The 23,256-nt window shown below is 43.8% G+C and overlaps 1 protein-coding gene and 1 long non-coding RNA gene across 16 annotated transcripts in view; one reads left to right on the forward strand and one right to left on the reverse strand.

The window, feature by feature from the left end:
* The window catches only part of LOC127528966 (uncharacterized), a 524,038-nt gene that overhangs the window by 176,211 nt on the left and 324,571 nt on the right, over positions 1–23,256 (reverse strand). The window lies entirely within an intron of this gene.
* Positions 1–23,256, forward strand: part of LOC114656453 (protein unc-80 homolog) — a 104,317-nt gene that overhangs the window by 10,151 nt on the left and 70,910 nt on the right. For 6 of the 10 annotated variants that reach the window (XM_051930920.1, XM_051930919.1, XM_028808101.2 and 3 more), the window contains exons 8-21: positions 705–966; positions 1,945–2,079; positions 2,301–2,517; positions 2,790–2,930; positions 4,882–5,150; positions 5,487–5,819; positions 6,920–7,051; positions 7,723–7,870; positions 14,726–14,776; positions 15,226–15,374; positions 18,409–18,572; positions 19,158–19,256; positions 21,600–21,808; positions 22,103–22,209. In XM_051930920.1, the coding sequence (XP_051786880.1) occupies positions 705–966; positions 1,945–2,079; positions 2,301–2,517; positions 2,790–2,930; positions 4,882–5,150; positions 5,487–5,819; positions 6,920–7,051; positions 7,723–7,870; positions 14,726–14,776; positions 15,226–15,374; positions 18,409–18,572; positions 19,158–19,256; positions 21,600–21,808; positions 22,103–22,209 (2,416 nt within the window). The remainder of the gene's footprint in view (positions 1–704; positions 967–1,944; positions 2,080–2,300; positions 2,518–2,789; positions 2,931–4,881; positions 5,151–5,486; positions 5,820–6,919; positions 7,052–7,722; positions 7,871–14,725; positions 14,777–15,225; positions 15,375–18,408; positions 18,573–19,157; positions 19,257–21,599; positions 21,809–22,102; positions 22,210–23,256) is intronic. The other 4 variants (XM_051930922.1, XM_028808103.2, XM_051930918.1 and 1 more) reach the window with 1 other exon arrangement.

Raw genomic sequence — 23,256 nt, forward strand, 5'->3', positions numbered from 1 at the left:
GTGATCCCTGATACAATGTCAAAGCAGCAGACTTGCCAGGATGTCCCACTGAGGTCAGAATTCGTTTCTAGTAAAGTCATCGCCAGGACTAATGCCATGATTTGTATTGCACTGCGGTCGCTCCAGCAGCACTGGTGACGTAGCAGATGCAGACTGAACGCTTGCAGAGAAAGGCATCCTGGACAGTGTTGCCATGGACACGGGACTGCAGCAAAAGCGATTTGCAGGCCGAGGGTGTTTGTGCAGTCACCCAGCCACCCTCCCTCTGTCTCACCACTGCTCTGACACAGCATCTGCCCTCTGGCACTGCCTGCCAACTACCAGCGCAGCAGCTTTGTGTTTTAATTGCCTGGCGTAATGCCACCTGAAACTCTGAGCGTCTGCAGTAGAACATGACAAATATTCCGCTGCGAGCTGTCTGCACATCCTTTTAATTTCACATGTTCAAACCTTTATGCGTCTTTCTAAATGCTGAGCTTCCTAGTTTAGCAATCCGTCCTGAGAGAAGTGTCCCTGTGGTTCTTATGGAGCAGGTTACCCGTGCTTGTCGTCATGTTGTCTTATTTGTTCTGAAAGTAGCATTGAAGACGGGCTCTGCACTTCACATTTGTGCTTCATGTTAGCCCGTCCAGTGCTGTTGCTCACGCAGAGCGGCACCTGCTGATTCTGATCACTGGCTGTCATATTTTTCTCCTCCTGCCCAGAGCATCCCCCTTGGTCACACCGTCTCAGAGGTCTCGCTATGGCACCTACTTTGATGTGGCTGTCCTTCGCTGCCTTCTGCATCCGCATTGGTCTGAGGAAGGCATTCATTGGGCATTGATGTATTATCTCCAAAGACTGCGCCAGATTCTGGAGGAGAAACCTGAGAGAGTAACAGAGCAGCTGCCCACACAACTGCCAAGACCTCGCAGCAGTTCAATGGTGGCTGCCACGCCATCTCTGGTGAACACACATAAGACCCAGGTATTTATTTTATAGTCTACCGCCATCTTCCACGTGACTTTGCGTTGCTTTGTAATTTAAGAGTGTGTTGTGGAAATTGAGCCATTGATCACCTGCATGTGCAGCCTAGACTTGTGTTCATATTGCATTACGCCACTTACGTTCAGATGATGGGCAATGCCAGCCAATGCTTTTGTCCTTTACAAGTCTATAAGAAGAGAATTGCTAAGTGACATTGTTCATTGCCCACATTTTTAATGAAATCCATTCACATTGGAGCTGTGCTCCTCGTTGATGATATCCACCCAAATGCAAAACAGCGTTGTTGACTAAACCACCTGTAAGCAGCAGCAGTCCTTGGGCCTAACCCAGCAGGCTGCAGGCCTGTGTACCCCTCTACACACACACACACACACACATCAGGCCACTCTCCCTCCTAACAGACCTTTTCAGATCCATGGCTAAGAGTTGCTTCTGCAGCTACGGGTCACTTCCAGAATAAAGTGACCATTGTAAAAGAATATCTCCACAGGCTCCTGCATGACCCCAGGCCTTGCATTTTAAAATGAATTCTAATTTTGTATAAACTATCCATTCTCCCATCTTGAGAAAGTTCTTTTTCCAAAATGAAATGTTATATTAAAGTACAGTAGTTATTGTGCATGTTACCTGACACACACACACACACACACAAGTGCTCAGTGTAGCTGCACATTGTATGCCTCATAGAAACATTATCTAACTTTTCTTCATCACAGTAAAATCAGTACAATTTCTCTTTTGTATATTCTTGTGCCTTTGTGTTATCTGTTAAGTGTCACATGCTACGTTTATTTGTGGTTCAGTAGAATGTATGCTTTGGCAGCGTGCTTGTTAGTTTCTGTATCTTTGTGCTTATAAAGCATTATTGAAGGAATTGACTTGAAGGCTAAGAACTTTATCATAGACAATAAAGTGTCCCACAAGCAATAAAATGCTTTCTCTCTTTCATATATGAAGGACATGACGCTAAAATGCAATGAAGAGGAAAAGTCCCTGAGTACAGAAACCTTCACTAAGGTTTCCATGACAAATCTGCGGAGACCGGCCGTTCCGGACCTGTCCACCGATCTGGGCATGAACATCTTCAAAAAGGTGAGTAATGGCATTGTAAAACCAAGGAAACAACCTCTGGGGGCAGAAAACAAACGTCTCCTGCCATCTTCAGTCGTTCCCGCTGTCACATAGGCCTGTGGTCACTAACGCAGCATGTCTAGCAGAAGTGTAAACTCGCACAAGCGTTTTTACCCATTTTTATTACTCTTGAACCTGTGTGCTGAAAGTGTGAAACCGTAAAACTCTTTTACCCTTCTCAGTTTAAGAGCCGCAAGGAGGACCGTGAACGGAAAGGTTCTATCCCCTTCCATCACCCTGGGAAGAAGCGCCAGCGCCGCATGGGAGTCCCATTTCTTTTACACGAAGACCATTTAGATGTGTCACCAACCCGTAGCACGTTCTCCTTTGGAAGTTTCTCTGGAATTGCAGATGAACGTCGTGGGCTGGAGCGAGGGGGGTGGCAAACCACCATCCTGGGTGAGAAGACATATTTTGCCTGTTTCCTGAATGTCAGTTTGTCCTTCAGACAACGGAGTCCAAGCAGTCTTGTGTGTGTAGATGATGTCTTGCAAACAGATGTACCTTTGTAATGTAATTCAGTAAGTCCTGTCCTCAGGATGGAAAGTGGAGCGCTGAACACTGTAAGGTTCACAGCATGGCGTGGCCTATCTGTGAATGTCAGAGTACTCTTGGTGAAGTCAGAGTTAGCCTCGCATGTCTAAACCTTCACATTTATTTTCTACCAACAGGCAAGTTCACTCGCAGAGGCAGCACTGACACCAATACAGAAATGGACAGCCTGAGTGCTAAACACTCTCATTCCCATCACACCCTCCTGAGTGACATACCAGACCACTCCAACAGTCACGGGGAAAACACTGTCAAAGAAGGTATGGATATGCAGGCTTAGGCGGTAGGTATGGTAAGAATTAGTCCAAATCCTAACAATATCCTACTGACTGCTTCCCTACGACCCCAAACTGTGGACTGAAGTGAGAGGCAGCAACACTAGAAGGTGAGCATTGTGCAGGTTGACACACCAGACACAGGGAGGCAGTGGCATGCAGAGGGGTGCATCACAATACACAACCCACTGCCCTGCCCAGATGGTATGTAACAGCATAAGAACAGCCCAGTGACTCACACGTACAACGGAACATTGGGACTGAACCAGAATGGCAAGCAGGAGAAACATTTCCTGGATAGATAAATACATTTGGTGGTGTGTTGGCCTAGCAGAGCTTTTTTGAAACACAAGAGGTTCTTAACATGTGGGTGAACATCTGAAGAGCACAGTTTGTGGCCATATGTTGTTGCCACATTGGCTAATAGTTACAAGATAATGCTCCATATCACAAGCATTGGATTACATTCAAGTCTGCGTGATCTTCTGATTTCCAGCCACTTATGAGCTTCCGTGGTGAGGTGCAAATCCTAAAGTGAGGGATACAGTGACTCTTAACTGACTTAGAGATCCTGTGACCCCCTGACTGCGCCTTTCTCAGTCTATGGGTCTGTTGAATGAGGCCTACATGGTCTGCTGTGCCCACATGGCGTGCTTCTGATTTTCAGCTCCTTATCAGTTTTGGATTTTTCACATTTTGTATAGTGGGTTTAGAATCAGAGTGCACAGGTGTGTATGGCCAAATTCATTTTTTTATGATAGAGTTAATGGGCAGTTATTAGTCAAATCATGCCCCGTGCGTGATATTTGAGTTGTTGGTGATCTCTAGCAATGTGTTGTGTGAAACAAGTCAACAAGATTTCAGACTTCATCCTTAACATTACTGGTGTGTTAGTTCACGAGTTGTGTGTAGTTTATGTGCCCTTTTCGATTCATCACTTACCTTTCAGCCTCATACAAGCTCACCTATCAAAAATACTCATTACCACCCTCACAATATCCCATAATACGCCCATTCCTTAACAGGAGAGACGCTGAAATACTTGGGCATGCTTTCATGACGTCTCGTCTTGACTATTGGCCTTCCTGTGAAGACACACAGTAGACTGCAGTATAGCCAGACTCGGCCACTAGAGTCCTCGTGCACGGCAGGTGAACAGAACATGTCACCTCTGTCCTCTACCATGTGCTCTGGCTGCCAGTCTGCCTCATTGGTAGATTCCTCCACGTGCCCTTCGCTCCTCTGCTCTTGGGCAGCTAATCATTCTGCCGACCAGATATTCACATCTGGCTTTCCTTACCTTAGTGTGTGTGCAACTGCTCTTCACTGTCTTCTTTTAAAGCTAAGGTCTGTCCGTAGTGTTTGTTCTGTTCTGATATTATTATTAGTTTCTGACTTGTTGTGTGAAGTGAGAGGTGCTATATGACTAACATTTTTATTTTTAAAAACAGTGCCACCGGAGCTACATGTATGTTCCTTTATTTGTTGCAGAATCCTGCTATTTTACATGTGTGACTTCCAGTATCCCGGCCTTGAAATACGCAGTGTAGGGGAAAGATTGACGGCACCCATCTCCACTCACAGGTCCCCTCCGCTTTAGATGTTTCTACATGCCTTTTACTTTGTGCTTAACCGCCAGCCCAGCTCTCGGTTGATTTGGGCGACTTGGCCACTTGGAATGGGTCACCTGCAGTTTTTCTCTTCTCTCAGTCCGAGTCGTCCGCTGACACAGTCTCGTCTTGAGCAGTTTTCAGTTAACGGTCTTTATGCCAATCTTATTTACTGAGATCACACTTACAAAGCACTTTTAAAGAGGTGTCATTTTTTTATGTACCTAATATAAATGTTATGATATAAATGAATAGGATGTCTGTTGTTCAGAAACAAAATGAGCCAACTGACCAGCTGACGTTTCCCTCTGGATGTGTTTCTACAGTGCGATCCCAGATTTCCACAATTACTGTGGCAACTTTCAATACCACAGTGGCCTCCTTCAATGTTGGCTATGCTGACTTCTTCACCGAGCACATGAAGAAACTTTGTAACCCGGTACCAGTCCCTGAGATGCCCATCGAGCCCCTTGCCTGCTCCAACCTGCCGCGCAGCCTCACTGACTCCTGCATCAACTATAGCTGCCAAGAAGACGCAGAGAGCATTGAGGGTACAAACAATTTCATCCTCAAGAACGGGATGCTTGATCTGACTGTAAGTGTTCTTCCTTGAATCCACCATTAGTTTCAGATGAGTGGCTTGTACTGTGGTGCCCTCTGGTGGCTGAGATGCTGATGTGTGAGGCACACGCCGGCTGGTAACCTGCCTTCTGTGCGGATGTACAGATATGGAAAGTGTTGGGCTTTGTATGAAAATCATACATTATATACAGTACATATTTTTTATTCTTCTACGGCATGGCCCATTTGAAATGCCATGTTGAACACACAATATAACACAAAAAACATCTCGCAAAATGTGAATGTATCTTTAGACATTTCAATACACATTCATTTATAACACAGGTGAAGAAGGCTTTTTGTCTTGCAGGCGATCCTAAGAGCAGTCTATGCTGTACTGACCCATGATATCAGCTCCCGCATCTGTGACGTGGCTCTGAACATCATTGAATGTCTGCTCCAGCTGGGCGTAGTCCCTTCAGTGGGCAAGGTTTCCAGGACAGAAGGCAAGGAGAATGAGCGCAATGAGGCCAAAGTTATGGAGGGCGTCAATGTGAAATCTGGAGGCGTGGGAGCAGCGCCAACTGGTGGCGGAGGAAATGAAGGTGGAGGAGGAGGAGGAGGAGGGGGAGGAGGAGGAGATGGAGGAGATAGTGGCAGCTGTAGAGAAGACAACAAGCAAAACAAACAGCAGGACAACAAGGTGCGCACATTAAAAGTCTTTAAAGGGATGAACTGAAAGGCTGAAACGATATGACTCACTGAGCTGAACTTTTCTTTTGCCAAGTAATCATTACTGTCTTATTTATGATGCCTCATCTGAGGGCTTATACTGTAATTACGAGGAAGAAGTGACTACGGAAGAATTTGTGTAGTTTGTGTTTTAAGATGCGAGTGGCACATTGGCACAGTGGGTAGAGCAGCTGCCTTTAGACTTGCTTTCCATTTGAGATCCTCGTCCTTGTGCATATGCACTCACAGTCACTGCAGTCATTACCCATGCTGCCAGGTTCATAGTGCAAGTGGCAGTATTTGTGCTTGTACTTAAACTATTGTCTGCATCAAATGTACTTTGACTTCTCCCTGGAGTCTGAGGACTGTTTGGGCGGATTGTCAAGTAAATTTAGTATGTCAGACATTTGTCAAAAGTCACAGTCATACCAGTCTAAGTTGCTGCACTTGCTCAGTGCCCCTTTCAAGCCAAACATGCCGAAGAATGTGAAATGGTACATTCTCTTTTATTCATACATTTCAAAAGTCCTCTCTTAACTTGTTGTGTCTCTGCCAGGAAACAAATAGTTTGTCATTCTGTGGATTTGTGAGCGGGATGAATAAGGTCCAGTTACATACCGAGCACTTCTCTGGTCACAAGATGAAAATGGCTCTGTTATAAAATGTTTGTATTGACTGTAGCCAAAGTCAATGAGCCAGCGATCATTTGGTCATTTGCCGCACTTGAAGCTTCTCTGCAAATGGAGGAATTCAAGATATTTGTGAATTTATGTTGTGTTTAGAGGGGACATGCATAGGGCTGCCTTTGTCACCCTTGGTATCAGAACGCTAGTTGTGACCGAGAATATCTCATTGTCTGTCAGCTTAATGGCCGTTTTATACACAAAAAGGAGAAAAACACACGGGGCAGAGAATTTACTTAAAGGAAAAAGTCCCTGCTTGCCCTTTACCTTCTTAGTTGTTTTGCTTGAGACAAGTGGAAGCCCCCAGCAGTAAAGGTATGGTGGCTAGAAGTGCTTTCTGATAAAGATTTCTCACGCTTTGCCCTAACGCTTATTCTCTTCCCCTCAGGATGACAATGCTCCGCCAAGCCCTCATAGAGTTGCACTCACAATGCTGATTAAAATTGTCAAATGCCTGGGCTGTGCTTATGGGTGTGGAGAGGGTCACAGGGGCCTGTCAGGAGACCGTTTACGACTACAGGTGAGAAGACCAATCACATGAGAGTCACATTAAGGTGGTGTTTTTGCTGATTTGCCCCAACAGACCTGGTAAATGTGGGAAGTCACCCTGTGTTTTATAGATGCGATTTCAACAGAGCCACATAACAGTCCAGGCATCAGTTAGCCTGTGTGTGTGTGTGTGTGTGTGTGTGTGTGTGTGTGTGTGTGTGTGTGTGTAATTACCTGCTCCCTGTTTAACTCACTGATGCAGACAGAGGGGTAAACTATGGGAAAGGTGCCATATAAATAAAATGGATTATTACTGTTATTGTTAAAGGGCCGCACACAAACACCCATCCACCCTAAGCACCTGAACTGCTGTACAATCCGCTCTCTGCCTGCTGCTGTGGCGTAGTGTAGGCATCATGCCATTTCAGTTTTGACAGACTTGTTTGATTTTGTGATTACAATGCCTCTGTCCCACCAGATGTCCTGCGCTTATTAGCCTTCCTTCTTGTTTGTACTTGATCCTCTAAAAGCCCAATGGTAAACTGAAAATCTGACTTTGCACATACTGTTTCTAAAGTGCCCTATGGTGATGCGTGTGTAGCGCTGGCTCGAACCTCTTACTGTCTGAGAGCAGAGACGTAGAAACCCTGCCACTGTTGGCGCTGCTGCTGTCTAATGGGCACCTTACTTTCTTTTTTCCAGGCCCAGAACTGTTTGACTCGTTTATACAAACTGGATAAGCTCCAGTTCCGACAAACCATGAGAGACTACGTGAATAAGGACTCCCTGAATAACGTGGTGGATTTCTTACACGCGTTGCTTGGCTTCTGCATGGAACCCATTACAGACAGTAAGGATGTTCAGTTGATGAGCAGCATTGTTTTACATCTGTAAACTGTGGACTACTTAACGTTTGGATTAGTTTGAATAGCACAGATTTGAGTTTGGTATTCATTTGTAATGGTTCTAATATGTGATTTACAGTGTGCTCTATCTACATTGCCTGTCGTGTCTATAATGCCTTTCATTTTCTGGATATCTCAATATTCTGTATGCCTTTGTATATTCACACAGTCACACACAAATACATTACACTACATGCACACAGTACTCTTCAAATAACGTGTCCCAGAAGTTGGTTTATCGAGTCGTTATTGTCATTTGTACAAAGTGCAGTGAAATTCTTCCTGACATGCACACGTGCCAATCGTCCCCACTCTCTTGTGCCGTGATTGGTGACAATAACTGAAAACTGTGGAAGTGAATAAATACATGCAAAAAAAACGTCAATCCCACAAATAATCAGAAAAGGAATAATGAAGTTAAAAATGAATAACACCTGCAAGTACTGATGCAGTACATTCAGCTCATGTTCCACGCGCCCACACAATGTTTGCTCACTCACCATTGAGAGGAGAGCACCAGGCGAAATGATTGGGCACCAACACAGAGGAAAAGCTGAAAAGCAACAAGGACGTCAGAAAGATGGGCATTGTCAATGGTCAGTAGAAGGCCCATTGATTATTGGATCGGCGATGTGTCTGAGCGCAGTGTGCCACACATCACCTGTCCTGACCACCTTAACCCTGATTTGGCCTGTTTGTCTTCTGTCGTGTTTGGATTCATATTCATTCACATGATGGGTCAAAGTCAAAAACGGAGTTCTGACATCCCGCTAGCACTTAGTGGGACTCATTTTTTTCCCGCTGTGGTCTTCTGTCCGTCTCTATGCTGGTTTCTGCTGTTGTTTCCTTGCTCCTTTTCCACCGCAGTCCTCTTGGGGTTTCTGCTGCTGGAATACAACTGACGAACGTTCACCCACTCAGCTGCACAGTTTGGAGTAAAACTGTATTCTAATTGAATGAATTTCCTTTAAGTTTATATTTCCACATATAAATACGTACAGGGTATATACTGTAATACATCTGGTCTACATGTAGTGCTGTTTAAGTGGATTGTCCTCCTTGCTGATTTCTGAGTATTTTCAGGTCTAACCTTTAACCGCAGATAAGGGACACCTCACCAACTCGATTAAATCGATGAGAAGATTCAGCCGAGAGAATGCAGCCAGTTAACTCGGTCTGACTGCTGCTGTCAGAGATTCGACACGCACGTAACGGAAATTCCTGAAGAGATCAGCAAACACAAATGGTTGACGTCCAGTTATCTATCAATCAGTCTGCAGAGGGCTGCAAAGCAATGGATTGATCCGAGGGGCAAATACTATTTCACACAGTGTCAGTTATGTCAGACAACTTTATTTGTTCAGTCAGTGACATGCGTTGAGAATGTGGTACGTGCCTCCTCAGGTGCTCAGTGTCCAGTGGTTTTGGTTTTGAGGGTCACAATGTGCCATAAAAGCGGAAATCAGGAAGGAGGCCTGCTGTTAGCTGTAGTGCTCACAGGTCTCCTGCTCTGGGATTTGATCCCCAATACCTCGGACTCCTCAATATCCTAAAACAGAAGGAAAGCTCGAGTGGTGGGTTGTCAAAAGCAACAGCATTATGACGCCGGTCGGGAACGCACATCGATTCCTTTGTGGCCTTTAGATTGTCTCAGCCAGGCTCCATCTTGTTGAGGGTGCTATCATGGATGAGGTCTGGAAGCCTCACTGTGATCATTCTAATATGACAGCATGTCCCCTGATCTGTTTTAGCAATACAGCATGAAATCATGCAAAAATAGTTCTAACTAATTATTTTTGATTTTCACATTTACATGCAAGCTTTCATGTTCAGAATATTGCAAGAATACCTAATGATGGATGGCAGGTGTATTCTGAATATGGACAATATGTGGCACATCATTCCGATGATTTTCCGCATCCTATTCTGAATACTAATATTCTGAATTCTGCTGAAGGTACCCTGATAAGTGCGCCGTCTCTGAAGAGCTTCTCATGGATTTGCACCCCAGTTCTGCTTTGCCATTGTTAAGCCTTGACGTTGTTTGCATGTTGTGCTGCCCCCCCCGTGTTGTGTTGCATGTGTATATCTGTGAGTGTGTCATTACTGTACACTTTCATCTCAGAAAGTGTGTCCTTTTCAAATCAAACATATTATTATTTTGTCAAGTGTTTATGGGCTCAACTAATCTGTCTGCATGCTTCTTTAGCATTTTCCACTCACTTGCCATTTCCATTCTACTCTCTAGTGTGGTAGAATCAGTTCTGTCAGGTAAAGAACCGTAAAGCGACACACTGAATACTCGGAAGGAGCTGGGGGTCTTTAGAAGGGCCACAGATTCGGTGTAAATTGCTTTATATTTCCAGAACTGTGTGGCATACGAACACAAAACCTCTTGGGTTATCTTTCAAAAGTTATAAGAAGAGGTGCTAAAAAAACAAACTAAATGGCGCTTGTGGAATTGTTAATATAAAAGGGTGTCACATGAGAAAAGTCAACACACCGACAGCCAGGGCTAAGCAGCCTCACTGGTCAGGGTTTTAAAAAGCGTTTTTCTAGCATGTATCACTAAAAGAGCATTCAACAGCGTAGTGCAGTAGCACACCTTCCACCTGTCACTGTGACCTGGACACAAAACTGACGAAAGAGCCAGACGTGTGGGACGTATTGAGAGACACGAGTGAATGTGGAGAACAGGAACAAGAGGCCATGAAGTGTCTGTTTATGAGCAGCAAGGCTAAAAATGAAACGTAACGAAAACAGCAAAATGTTTTCATCGTTACCGGCTGATAGCCCTTCTTTGGGCTAATGTGGCTCCCGCAGTCTGAATTTGGGACTGGCGCTGGAATGGGCGGGGCTTCCAGAGGTGATGTCACTGTCCTCTTCCACTCTCGAAGTCGGCGCACGCACTTTCACATCACTCATTGTGTCATTTTGCTCTGAGTCCCCGACACACTTCCTCAACGTGTGACAACGGTAATAACTTGACTTCATACATGCTAGCTAAACGTTTTGAGAGACGGGTCGAGTTCCTGCGTGTAATAAGAAAGAGCCCAGTGCTGTTTTAGCAGTCAGGTGATACAGAGGTTGCCCAATAAGAGCACATCTGAGTGGATGGAGCATGTCAGTCTTCATTCATGGGCCTGAGGACCACACTTGGCTTAAAGCAGAATGCAGCGCTGAGTTCATTCATGGGCTTGTGCTCAGTGCTCAGTAAATAATGTGTCAAAGTCGTAAGGCCCTCTCAGAGTCTCTGGAAACCTTACATATATGCAGGCACTGTGGACGCTAGGGGTGACTGTTGCCCCCTTAAACCCAACAGACAGACACTCAGAAGTATTTGAATTCTTCTTTCTTTTATAAATCGTGCCCCTAAGCACCACAGCCACAAATAACAGGCAAATAACACAATCATCAGCGCAATTCTCTCTATTCCTCTCATTTCTTTCTCCTCCACACCTCCCAGCAAGCTCTGTCCACCTCCACCCGACTCTGGCCGGAGATCCCAAGGTCTTTAATCAGCACAGAAGTACTTTGCGGCGTTGGTCATCTTGACTTCCTAGCACTTCCGGGCTAAAAGGGAAGCATGACTCCCCAGGTCCTTTCACAGGCGGCACCCACGGCACCCAACAGGGCTGAGAAACCGAACTCCAAGTCCCAGGATGCCCTGTGGGAATCCGGGGCACCGCTATACTCCAGGGGAACTGCCATCTAGTGTTTTGGGGGAGGCAGTGTCCACAAGTAGCTGCCTTCCCTGATCTTTTCATTTCAGGGGGGTCCCGGCCATCTCTCACAACACAGAGATGCAGACAGAGGACATGTTGGTGACAAACAGAGTGCACAGCTTGCCAACAGGTTCTTGGCTAGGGTTAAGCTCTTTAGGCGCAGTAATTCTTCAGGCTGCTTATGGCAAGAGTTAAGCTTCCCTCTGAGGCTTCTGGGAACTGTAGTATTTGCAGACATCCCTGTGGGAACAGATTTGACCCAGAAGTGATTCCTGGTGGGCTGGTGTGGCACTGGAAGTAACCTGTGGACTGACCTGATAAGGGCCTCCACCTCCTCATTTGGGTGAGCTTCAAGTCAGTAGATGAGCAGAGCTGGTCGCTCATCTGGTGAGGAAGATGAAGGGGCCAGTGTGTTATAGAGGAGGAACTCTGCAAGCCTTTAAGGGGTGGGGGTGGGGGGTTTGTTTAATACTCAGGTAAACAGTCCAAAGGAGAGTAGCAAGACCTAGAGGGGCACCACCCATTGCCAGGGACTTTAAAGTTCAAAGTCCCCTTAACAGACCTATAATATCTACGGTGTCTCCCCAGGGAAAAGAACTGGCAGAAGACCTATGGCTTGAGGAGACAAACTAGCCAAGAAATCTTTATATATGAGAATTTATTTCAAAAAGGAAAAAGTGGCAAGAAATGTAGAAAAGAGCAAAAAAAGGACTTGGTGTTAGATGGGCCAACCAAAAAACACGAGGGGCACAGGAGATCACTACATACCTGTAACAGATAGAAACACAATGCATTAAAGAGTTAAGGGACGTTTTACCTGAAACTGCCTACTAAAGATAAACTGGCACATCTGTGATCTGTGCTGGTGCTGGTGGAGTGAAAGCTTGGTTTGATAGGCCGCTGTGTAGCGTTTCTGCACATGCTCACTACCTCGGCCTGGATGCTTTGACGTACTTTAGGTATGGACGGGCTTTCTCTGTGCCCTCCAAACCCAATGCCACCTGCAGTTAAGTTGCCTACAGCTGGTGGAGTGGACAGAGTATGTGAATTTAGGGTTACTGTTTGTAATTCAATAGAAAGTATGTAAATATTAGGTGACACTTAGTGAGAAAAGGAAGAGGAAAAGACAACGGCGACTCATGCAGGATTCGTTTCAATATTCCAAGAATCTAAACACAATCTGTGTTTGAATGTTGAAATGAAAGGCATGATAAAGAGCAGTGCGCTGATAGGGCGTAACCTTCACTGCTCCACAGCGGGTGCCATGTTCGGACTAACTCAGTTTTATACCAGAATTCATTCAACTCATCAGAGAAAATCGTAAATCTGTTTGGGGGGTCACCCATTGTTTTTTGGGTACACATTACAACATATGTGTGTGGTTTATTTCCATTGTCCCTGAGTGGAGTAAAGTGAGTTGTATACGCACACATAGATGTGCAGTAGACATCGCTGCCGTTGAATGGGCCTCAGCTTGGGTTAAGTTGTTTGCTTTCAGTTTCTAACTTTTGTAGTATGTTTCCACAGTCTGTAGGATGATGTTCTACTTGTCGGCCATTGTTTCTTATCTATTTCTATATATGTTGTGTCAAAGCCAGCCCCCGGACACAGACAGAGAGACACCAGGATGTCCAAAACACACACGGGTTTATTCTCCCCACACAAAGTATACAACAGCAGCACCGTTTCTCTTCTCTTCTCTTCTCTCTTTCTCTCTCTGTTGCTTCTACTCCCCTCCTCACAAACTCCATCTCGTCTACTGGGGGGAGGCGACCCCTTTCATAGTTACCCAGAAGGGCTCCAGGTGCTCCGTCCCACGACATTTCCTGGTGTGGTGGAAGTCCTGCCATCCAGGGTTCCATGACCGTCCGAGCGCCCCCTGGCGGTGGCCACGTCCTCCTACAGGGATGAGCTTCCCAGCTCTGTTCCGGTGGCCCCCAAGCAGACCAGGGTGGCTGCCCTCTCGTGGACCGTCCAGACATCCCGGCTGGGTAGGGTCCCCAGCCGTCTGCCATGACGTTTAGGAGTCTCTTTGTCTACTCAGAGTGGCTCAAGTAGAATGAGCGTTTACTTGCTGCTCTCCAATAGATCTACTGAAGTAAATTAGAAAAACAGTGAGATACACCAAACCTTTAGATCCTTTATTTAAAAGAATCCCATGACACCCTGGACCTTCCAAGGCCTTTAGAGTGTCGCACATTCACACTCCAACACGCTAATATGTAACATTGGCGCACACACGTGTCTTGTCAGCTGAGCTCCTGAACTGCTGCTTTCTTCAGATCAATTCATGTTACCCTCATGAATGTCTTGTTGTTGCTGCATGATATTTTCAACATGTTATTGACAGCCTTGTAGAAGATTTTGGACATATTTGAATTAAGTGTATTTGCCATCCATCTTTTGAATTTATCTCCCATATGCAAGTAAAATACATGCAGAATACGTATTTTTGAAAGCCTTGTAAAACATACATGTTATGATGCCTACAGGATACACACGCTGATGATATTCCTGGGGATTATCTTGTAATATTTTGGGATGTACTGAAATGTTATGTGCCAAAGTATTACAAAGTCGATTTCACAGGAATATATGAGTGAAATACAAAATGTCAAAATACACATTCTATGTTTATTTCACTTCCAGATGGGGGACTTTATGGATAACAGAATGTCAGTGAAGCAACCGTTAACTCTTTATCTGAATATATAACATACATATATATGACAAATATGTGTATATATATATATATATATACTGTATATATATATATATATATATATGTGTAATGTACAGTGATTATGGTAAGTTGCATCAGTTTGTGAACCAGAACATGTATGCCTTCTGCTTGACAGATATTGCTTTGAACTGTGTATCCTGAATTTTTAGTATTCCGACTACACCCGGAATTCTACTTGCATGTAAATGTAGTGAGTGCCGAGTCAGGTGATTTGCATTCAGTATATTTGAAACATTTCAGAGTACAGTTTGTAAGAGCTCTCATCCACAGATCAAAGAAAAACTGCGTGTGCAAACGTGAAATGAATTTTGCACGCATCTCTTTTCTTGCAGAATACGGAAGTGCAGGTGAGAGATCCAGGAGAGCGAAAAAACGAAACCTTGGTATATACATAATCTAAATTTCCGCCGAAGAAATATTTTGCCAATATTCCACTATTTAGAATGCAGCTGTTCTGCTTGCACACCCCAAGTGACCTTCATGTTTAGAGCACAATGGTTAAAGTGTTTGCTCAAAGTGGCAGCCCCATAAGAATGACATTTATGATGTGCATGGGGCCATTTGAGTAATAATGACACTCAGTAGGCATTTGTTTTGTGTAACGCACCAGTTACCATTTAAAGTAAAAAGTCTGATGCATGCAAAATATTCTTTGAAATTATTTTGCTTCTTATGTATTTTTATTTTTTTCATATGTCATGTTGGTGAATGGTATTTTCATTTATCCCTTTGCTGTTGGTTTTCTTTATGTTGCAGAGATGGAATTATTTGTAGCAATGTGGGCCATGTGCTCTGTGTGACGCGTTAATCTGTCATGTCTCTGGATTTACAGACAAAGCAGGATTTGGGAATAACTTCACCTCTGGGGACAATAAGTCTGTCGCTCAGAATATGGAGGCAGTGGTTGTGGGCTGCATGTTCAAATCTCTGATCACTCGCTGTGCGTCAACCACTCATGAACTTCACAGTGCGGAAAACTTGGTAAGTCCTGAATGTTTTAGGAAATATCTCTAGAAAAAAATATTAAGACATTGGAGTTTTAGGATTTCATACAGAAACAATATGTATATCCTCTTTAATAAAATCCCTGTGTGCGTCCAGGTGTCCGTGTGTGTGTGTGTCTTCTGGTGAAGTGCGCATGCATGGGGCACGGTGCGATGTGCGATATTACTGTCAGAGAAAGTTAAAGGCACATTACCGACGCGCACGCCTGTATTACCGCCAGAGAAAATTAAAGGTATATTATGGACGTACAAGCCAGCAGGTGTACAAGACAGTATTACTGTCACAGAAAATTAAAGACACACAATACACGGCGGCAGCCCACGAAGAACGGTCAGCTCAGCAAGTAAACATCAGCAAAAGAAAGGCTGAAAGAAAGAAAAATACGACCAACAAAAAGAATGAGGTCAAAGTCCCTTGCCATTTAATATAGACTGTTCCTACTAATGTTTATGCACTACTGTTCTAGCGCCCGTTATTGTAACGGGTTTTAATGACTAGTATATATATATATATATATATATATATATATATATATATATATATATATATATATATATATATACTGTCTGTATTATTATATGTTACTAGCAGGAGTACCCGGCGTTGCACGGGAATCTATAACCGGTGACTTTCCTAAATGAAAGAAACAGAACATAGAAGTAGAACAAACAGTTTTCTGATTGACATTTTATTGTCATAGGTAATATAAGTGGTCATTCCAGAGCCTTTGGATACACTATATTTTTTGTTTTGCCTTATGGTGCAAAAATGAACAAATTTTGTGGATTGCCCACTCTAGAACATGCTACGTAGAAATGTCCGTGTGAAAAGCATGGCAGTGATTGCCTTTGAGCCTTATGAATTGACATATCAAAAGCCAAACAAACAGGAAATTGTAGTCGTTTGAAATCAAAGGGTAAATCATTCGGAATCAGCGGAAGTCTTGGTATGAAAACATCTTCACGTCTTGTGCAATGTTTCAGATGCTCTTGAAATAGACTTTTTTCTGGCATTGGAAGTGGACTTTCTAATTCTATGTATTTTTTTCAGTGGCATGGGTATATTAGCGAAAAGCAGGACAATTATAATGTGTCACATGGTAGTACGTACAGAATAAGCACCAGAGTGAGATGAATGTACGTCATTTACAATACGTCGGAAAGCGAACAAATAGTACCAGAAATACGTAAAGCCAGTCATGTGCACTGGGTCGTTCACATTTTACATCCATACGGCAGTTCCCCTTCACCTAATGAAAGCAGTCGGCCTTCTCATACTTAGACACTTCCGCCATCTGTTGGCAATTTAAAGAAACATTGGTAAAGAGTGACGCACAGGGGCCAAACGTGCCACTAGATGGTGCCACCGTTAACGTCTGTTGCAACGTGTGACCATCTTGTCGATGATAAGTATGGGGACGTGTGCTGAATGTTGTGTCGGTGAAAAGGAGACCTGCGCTTCACTACGAACATTTTTCCCAACCAAACATACCCCGTGACCACCTCCTGGTCACAAAGGTGCCCCATCACCAGTTTGGTGGCGATCGGACGCCCAGTGCAGATTTGTATGGCGGACAAACAAACAAACAAACAAACATACATACATACATCGACTCTGCTTTATATATTAAAGATATAGTGCCTTTCACAGCCATCTATCTATCTATCTATCTATCTATCTATCTATCTATCTATCTATCTATCTATCTATCTATCTATCTATCTGTTATATAGTGCCTTTCATTTCTATCTATCTATCTATCTATCTATCTATCGATCTATCTATCGATCTCTCTGTCTCTCTCATGTGTGGTAAAATGAATTCCTTGTAAACAGATGTTTACAGTGGGCACTTAATGTGATGTATGGAGTACTTTAGGAGGAGTGGTTGGGTTGTTTGCTGTTTTCAGGGGTCTTAAGTGGACCCCACCAACACTTCACCATATGCTCTCGTTACATCCCACAATTTTCTTTCATCATTTTGACGGAGGATGCCTGTGACTGCCTCTGAAAGTGCTGATTGTGCTTCATTCTCCACTGCTGATCACAGCTTCCTTTCAGTTTCTTTGGCATTAATATCTACTTTCGGAATGCTAGAGTCTATCCAATGCAGCCATGCGCTTTAGACAAAGTCAAAATATAAATACTGAAATGGTTTGAAGTTCATAATTTCAATTGTGTTCTGTGCACAGCCTTGTACTGTACTTCTGATATTAATGACAGATAGACGTGTGATCTCAGCCAGCAGCGTATGCCGTATATTGACGTGTGCTGTATGTATGTAGCGAGTATATTTACCTCCATACCTGCAGCATATACCGCGTGTCGATACATAAGAAGTTTCACTTGGAGTGTATGGGGCAGCACAACCACTATGGCCAGAGGAGCAGAGCAGTTGGAATTGTGAATCACAGAGCAACCTCCTTCATAGCTGCTGACGTTATAGTGAACCCCAGGGGGTTCTGTACTGTGGTTGTGGGGAAAAGGAACAAAACTAAATGAGTCCTGGCTAAAATACAGCATATGCAGCAAATGTGGATGAGAATCGGGCTCTTGGACTGTTCTTCAAAGCTGTATAAAGGCCGGAGGTTTTACTGGAGTGTTAAAGACTGCTTTAGACGGTTCCGCAGCAAGTGGTACTGCCCGTATTTCAGACTGGCTCAATAATGTCAGACCCTCACCTTTATTCCACCAGTGCGTCACAGTTAGTCACAAACCCGTTACTTGTTTGTTGATTGTAATTCACTGGGCTCAGGTAAATCCTGCGGCTACTGTACGACGCCATTGCTATCTCTCGCCAATCTCCTTTGGCGTCACAATTGGCTGACATGAAGCGAGAGAACAAGATGAGTCTGTAGCTCGGGTTATTCACTCTCCGCACACTCACTCTCTATGAGTTCTAAGCAGATGGCTGGCTGGCTGGCTTCCTTAAATTGGGAGTTTTTGCTGATGTGATGCTCAGTGAGGCTGCTTTTACTTTTTTCTTGAAGCACAATTTGTTCCTTTTCTAGGGCTTGTACTGTGACATACGTCAGCTGGTGCAGTTTATCAAAGAGGCTCATGGGAACGTATTTCGTCGTGTAGCACTCAGTGCTTTGCTGGATAGCGCAGAGAAGCTCACTCCCAACAAAAAAACAGACAATAAAGAGGAGCAGAAGGTTCCAGCAGGCAGAAGGTAATTGTTTTTGGGATTTTCTGTCCTTTGCCGGCTTGATTGTGTACGACGTGGAATTCTGTTCTGATTCTGATATTTCTCTTCTATGATTTAATTACAAAATGATTTCAAGCCATGACAATAGCAAGACTGAACTTTATCAGAGACAAAGCGGTGGTAGCTGCCCCTGAGTATAACAGACATTAGAAATATAATAAGACATTGGAGCAGAGTTTAGAGGTAATTAAAAAATTGGGGTTTAACCTTTAGGGTTTGGTTTGTGTCATCGAAGCCAAGCTACTGTGTACCTGCAGGAGGAATAACATTTATTCTTAGGATATGAAATAAAAGTAAAAGTCAGCTACAAATCTAATTACAGTTTGAATTATGAAGTGCCATGCAACTCTTATATTTATTATAGCTAATAAAGTGAGGCTGGGGACGCCTTTCACACCCAATGGCTACAGACACTGGCAGGAGAGGCCTGTAGGGAGCGCATTTTCAAAGAGTTGTATTCTTTATTTATTTCACAAGTTCATTATTAGTACACCATCTGGTGAAACATCAAATCATCGTGTCACATTTTTGATATCTGTGTGTTTTCAGGTCTGAAACTGGCAACACGACTGATAAGGGACAGCCAGCCTCCGCAGCTGACGAGTGTCGCAGTTACATCTCGAGTCGGCCTCCGCAGACGCCTGAGCAGTAAGCCACACCTCACAGCTGATGTATTATGGTACCGGTGCCTAGCACAGTACGCCAGGGGACTGTGGTTGTGTTGCTTGTTAATATTTTTGCTTTGACTGAACTGCCATAGTGATGAGCGAAACAGGGAAGTGTCGATTCGCATACAGTTTTGTGAAACTGACACTGTACAGTAATTCACTTCTCTGATGATTACGTAATTACAAAAGGTGACACTCACTGAAAAGATGTTTGGGGGCTTTTGAAGGGGTTTCCTTGTTGTGCTGTTGTGTGTTTGTTTTCTGATGCTGCCTGACTCAAGTAACCCGCAGCACACCAGTACAATCGGCTCATTTTAGGGGGAACGGCGCATTTTTAAAGACACATTCAAATACTTCATCTGGCACAGTATGTGTCTTCTCTTCAGGAAAATTCACTACATGGAGAGCTGCCTGCCCTTTTTGTTTCTCCAGATGTCTTTATATAAACACTAAATGACAAGGCAGGCGAATGCAGAATTAATATAAGGGAAGCAAAACGCTGAGTTTCACCAAAGGGCCACAGCAGTTTTGAATGAAATGGAGTAGGAGATGTTTAAATAAGAAGCCCAAAGTCATAACTTGGAAGACAAGAATCAAGTAAACAAATCTTAGGACGTATGACAAAAAAATGGTAGACAGGAAACAGTGCAGAATATTCATAAGGCAGTAAACGAAGACATGACCAGAGCCGAATCAGTGGCATTAAACTACACAATGAGCAGTTCACTTCATAACCAGGAGAGTCCAAACAGCACAAAACAAAACAGCAAACCATTAGGGCTTGGGGTGAAGCCTCACTCTGGCATGAAGTGTTCCAGTGCAGAGCCAGAGGCTCAAATATGACATCATTAGTGTGCCTGCTGTTTTGTTATTCTGGTGTGTTTGGACCTGTCTGTCTGTCTGTCTGTCTATCTGTCTGTCTGTCTGTCTGTCTAATCCTGCAAACTATGCTAAAATCAATCTATCTATCTATTATATGGTGCTTTTCTATCTATCTGTCTGTTAGATAGATAGATAGATAGATAGAAAAGCAATATCTATCTATCTATCTATCTATCTATCTATCTATCTATCTATCTATCTATCTATCTATCTATCTATCTATCTATCTATCTATCTATCTAATCAGCTTCTTATTTGTCCCCCTAACCCTAATAACCCTAATAAAGTTTTGTCTACCATACAGTGGGACTTTTGAGACATGCCCCCTAACAACAATTAATTGCATTATGGCAGTTGGACTGGGAAATGGCGTTGCCCATAAGAAAAGCAAAATGGCGTCACGGGAAAACATGCTTCATTTTGAACATTCTTAAAAACGTGTTGAAAAACAAAATAGATCTGAGCAGCGGATTCATTGGTGTTCAGAACCCCACAAACATTGTCAAAAGAAGGTTAGGAGGAGACAAGGAAAAAATAAAATTGCAGGTCAGATCATAATGGCTTAGCGTAAATCATTCAGATTCCTAACAATTGCCTAAGTAAGCATGAATGTCGTTTAGCATGGAGAGGCTGTGCGCTGACGTGTGAGACGACATGCTGGCGTGTCCTCTGCCTTCCTGACTGTGTCATTGTGCTAACTTGTGTGCTGTAGAGGAGTGCATGCCAGGCCGTGCAGTGTATGTTAGTGCTGGCTGATGAGCCAACCACTTGGATGAATAAAAGACTTCATTATGATATTTAACTTATTTCTAGGAATGTGCCCAGCTGATCAAAAGGTAGACATGGTATTACCTGTCCTTCCTCCTAAAACAGTGCCTTATGAGTCAGAAGAGCGTCAAGGTGAACTTGTGTGTTCATGTCTGATGATGTCGCCAGGTCACAATGAAGGGAAGAGGAAATCGTCAAATTCACAGTCAAAGTGTGCGTCTCATTCCAGCCCAGACGTCAGTTTTCAGTGCCGTTTGCACAGTTGAGCCTTTTCTTGTGCTCGTATTTTCAGTGTCCACTTATTGAGCTCAGGCTAACTTGAACCCACGGCTTCACTTAAGTGCTAAGGACACACAGCTGGAGGGAGCCGACCAGCTTGTTGCAGTCTATACATACTTGTGACTTGTAATTTAAGGTTGGCAATTTGTTTAATCAGATTTTGTGTTTTTAGAATATGGAATTATCTGGACAAAAAAAGCCAACGTAGATGCAGGAGAACAGGCAGGCTTCTCACTATGGGGGAATAATCCTGAGGTGCACTGCTGTTCTCTGAAATGTAAACGAAAACGTGAATTCAGGAAACTTTTTAATAGATTGACAAGTGGCTTATGAAGTCTGAGCAAAGTTGTGTCTTGAGGTTTGGGATTTAAAAGTGTTTGTTTATCCTGCGCAGTGATGAGCAAGTACCTGGAGTCCTCCTGGGGAGAAAGGATTTCTGGCGCAAAATGTTCAAGTCTCAAAGTGCAGCGAGTGACACGAGCAGTCAGTCAGAACAAGACACATCTGAGTGCACGACGGCCCACTCTGGGACCACCACTGACCGCCGCTCACGCTCCCGTTCACGGCGCATCTCACTTCGCAAAAAACTGAAACTGCCAATAGGTAGGTTGGGACTTTTCACAAGAAGTCGCTGGTAACCGTTTCACTCTTTATTTGTTTAATATGCTTGTGTTTATCTAAAGTAAAACCTCCCAATGTGAACTTGTATTTACCTCCTAACTTTACATTAAGTAAGTTGTTGATGTCTTTAATGTTTCAATTCTTTTTTTTTTAGTTACAAATTATATTTAGCTCAGAAAAGTATCCGAGTAGTCCAAACAGAGAGGCTGCTCTCTCCATGCTGACCGGTGTTTCTTCTCTTTCCTCCTTCACACGCCTGTCTTCTGGTTTGAACAGGGAACTGGCTGAAGAGATCTTCTCTCTCTGGATTCACCGATGGAGTTGAAGACCTGCTGGATATCAGCTCTGTGGACAGGCTGTCTTTTATGCGGCAGAGCTCAAAGGTAAAACTCCATGGCGTATGATCGTGTTTGATGTGCATATCTTATATATAAACGTCTACGCGTGGCAGTCTGTCTGTCTGTCTGTCTGTCCGGCCTGTAAGTGCGAGGCTACAGCGTGAAGCTCAAAGAGCCGGCAAGGCGGCCATAAGTTAACGAGTCGGAAGAAAAAAGACGTCTGAGGCTGCAGCATGAAGCTGATAGAGTGAGACTCCATCGCCAAAGTGAAACCACCGAGAAAAGACAAACGAGAGAGAAGCTCGCTGATAGATCAGCGGGGCGAGTGCGTCCACAAAACGAAACTGCCGACTCTGCCTTTCAATTTTTTTTCCGACAATTTCAATAGTGTCTAGGAGCCTGGGCTTTTCACAGCACACGCTTACACAGCTAGTTATTTATAACGATGTTCTCAAGACCAAATTACTGCTTATAGACTATAAAAGTAAGACTGACTTGTAGTAAATGCCATTTAAATGCCCGTGCTTGTGTTGATCGTCTTTATTTTATTTTTGCTTTATGAGCTCTATGGAGTTCTGTGTAAGCTTGATCATCCACTGGTGAGGCCTCATCTGGAGTCCTGTGTGCAGTTTGGGTCTCCATAAAGACACAGCAGCGTTAGAGAAGGTCCAGAGAAGAGCAGCTAGGCTGATTATGGGGGGCTACAGGGGATGAGTTAGGAGGAAAGACTTAAAGGAGATGAAGAGGAGACCACCTGACTGACGTGTTTAAAATGAAGAAGAGTCAGTCCAGTGGATCCAGAGGGTGACTTTAAAATGAGTTCACGGTTAGAATCTTGTTAAGGATACAATTGACACAAACATTAGGAAGTTTTCTTCACACCGAGGACCACTGACACATGGAGTAAGTGACCATATTGTGATGTGGACAGGAGGACTTTAGGGACCTTCAGAACCCGACTTGATAGAATTTGGAGGAATTGAGTGGAGAGGACTGGCGGGCTTTGTGGGCTGAATGGCCTCTTCCCTTCCAGATTGTTCTGATATTCTAATGTGAACAAAGCCTAAACATTTAACCACAGCAGCCATACAT

Source organism: Erpetoichthys calabaricus, chromosome 8 (genome assembly GCF_900747795.2).
Source record: "Erpetoichthys calabaricus chromosome 8, fErpCal1.3, whole genome shotgun sequence".
Taxonomy (NCBI): Eukaryota; Metazoa; Chordata; class Cladistia; order Polypteriformes; family Polypteridae; genus Erpetoichthys; species Erpetoichthys calabaricus.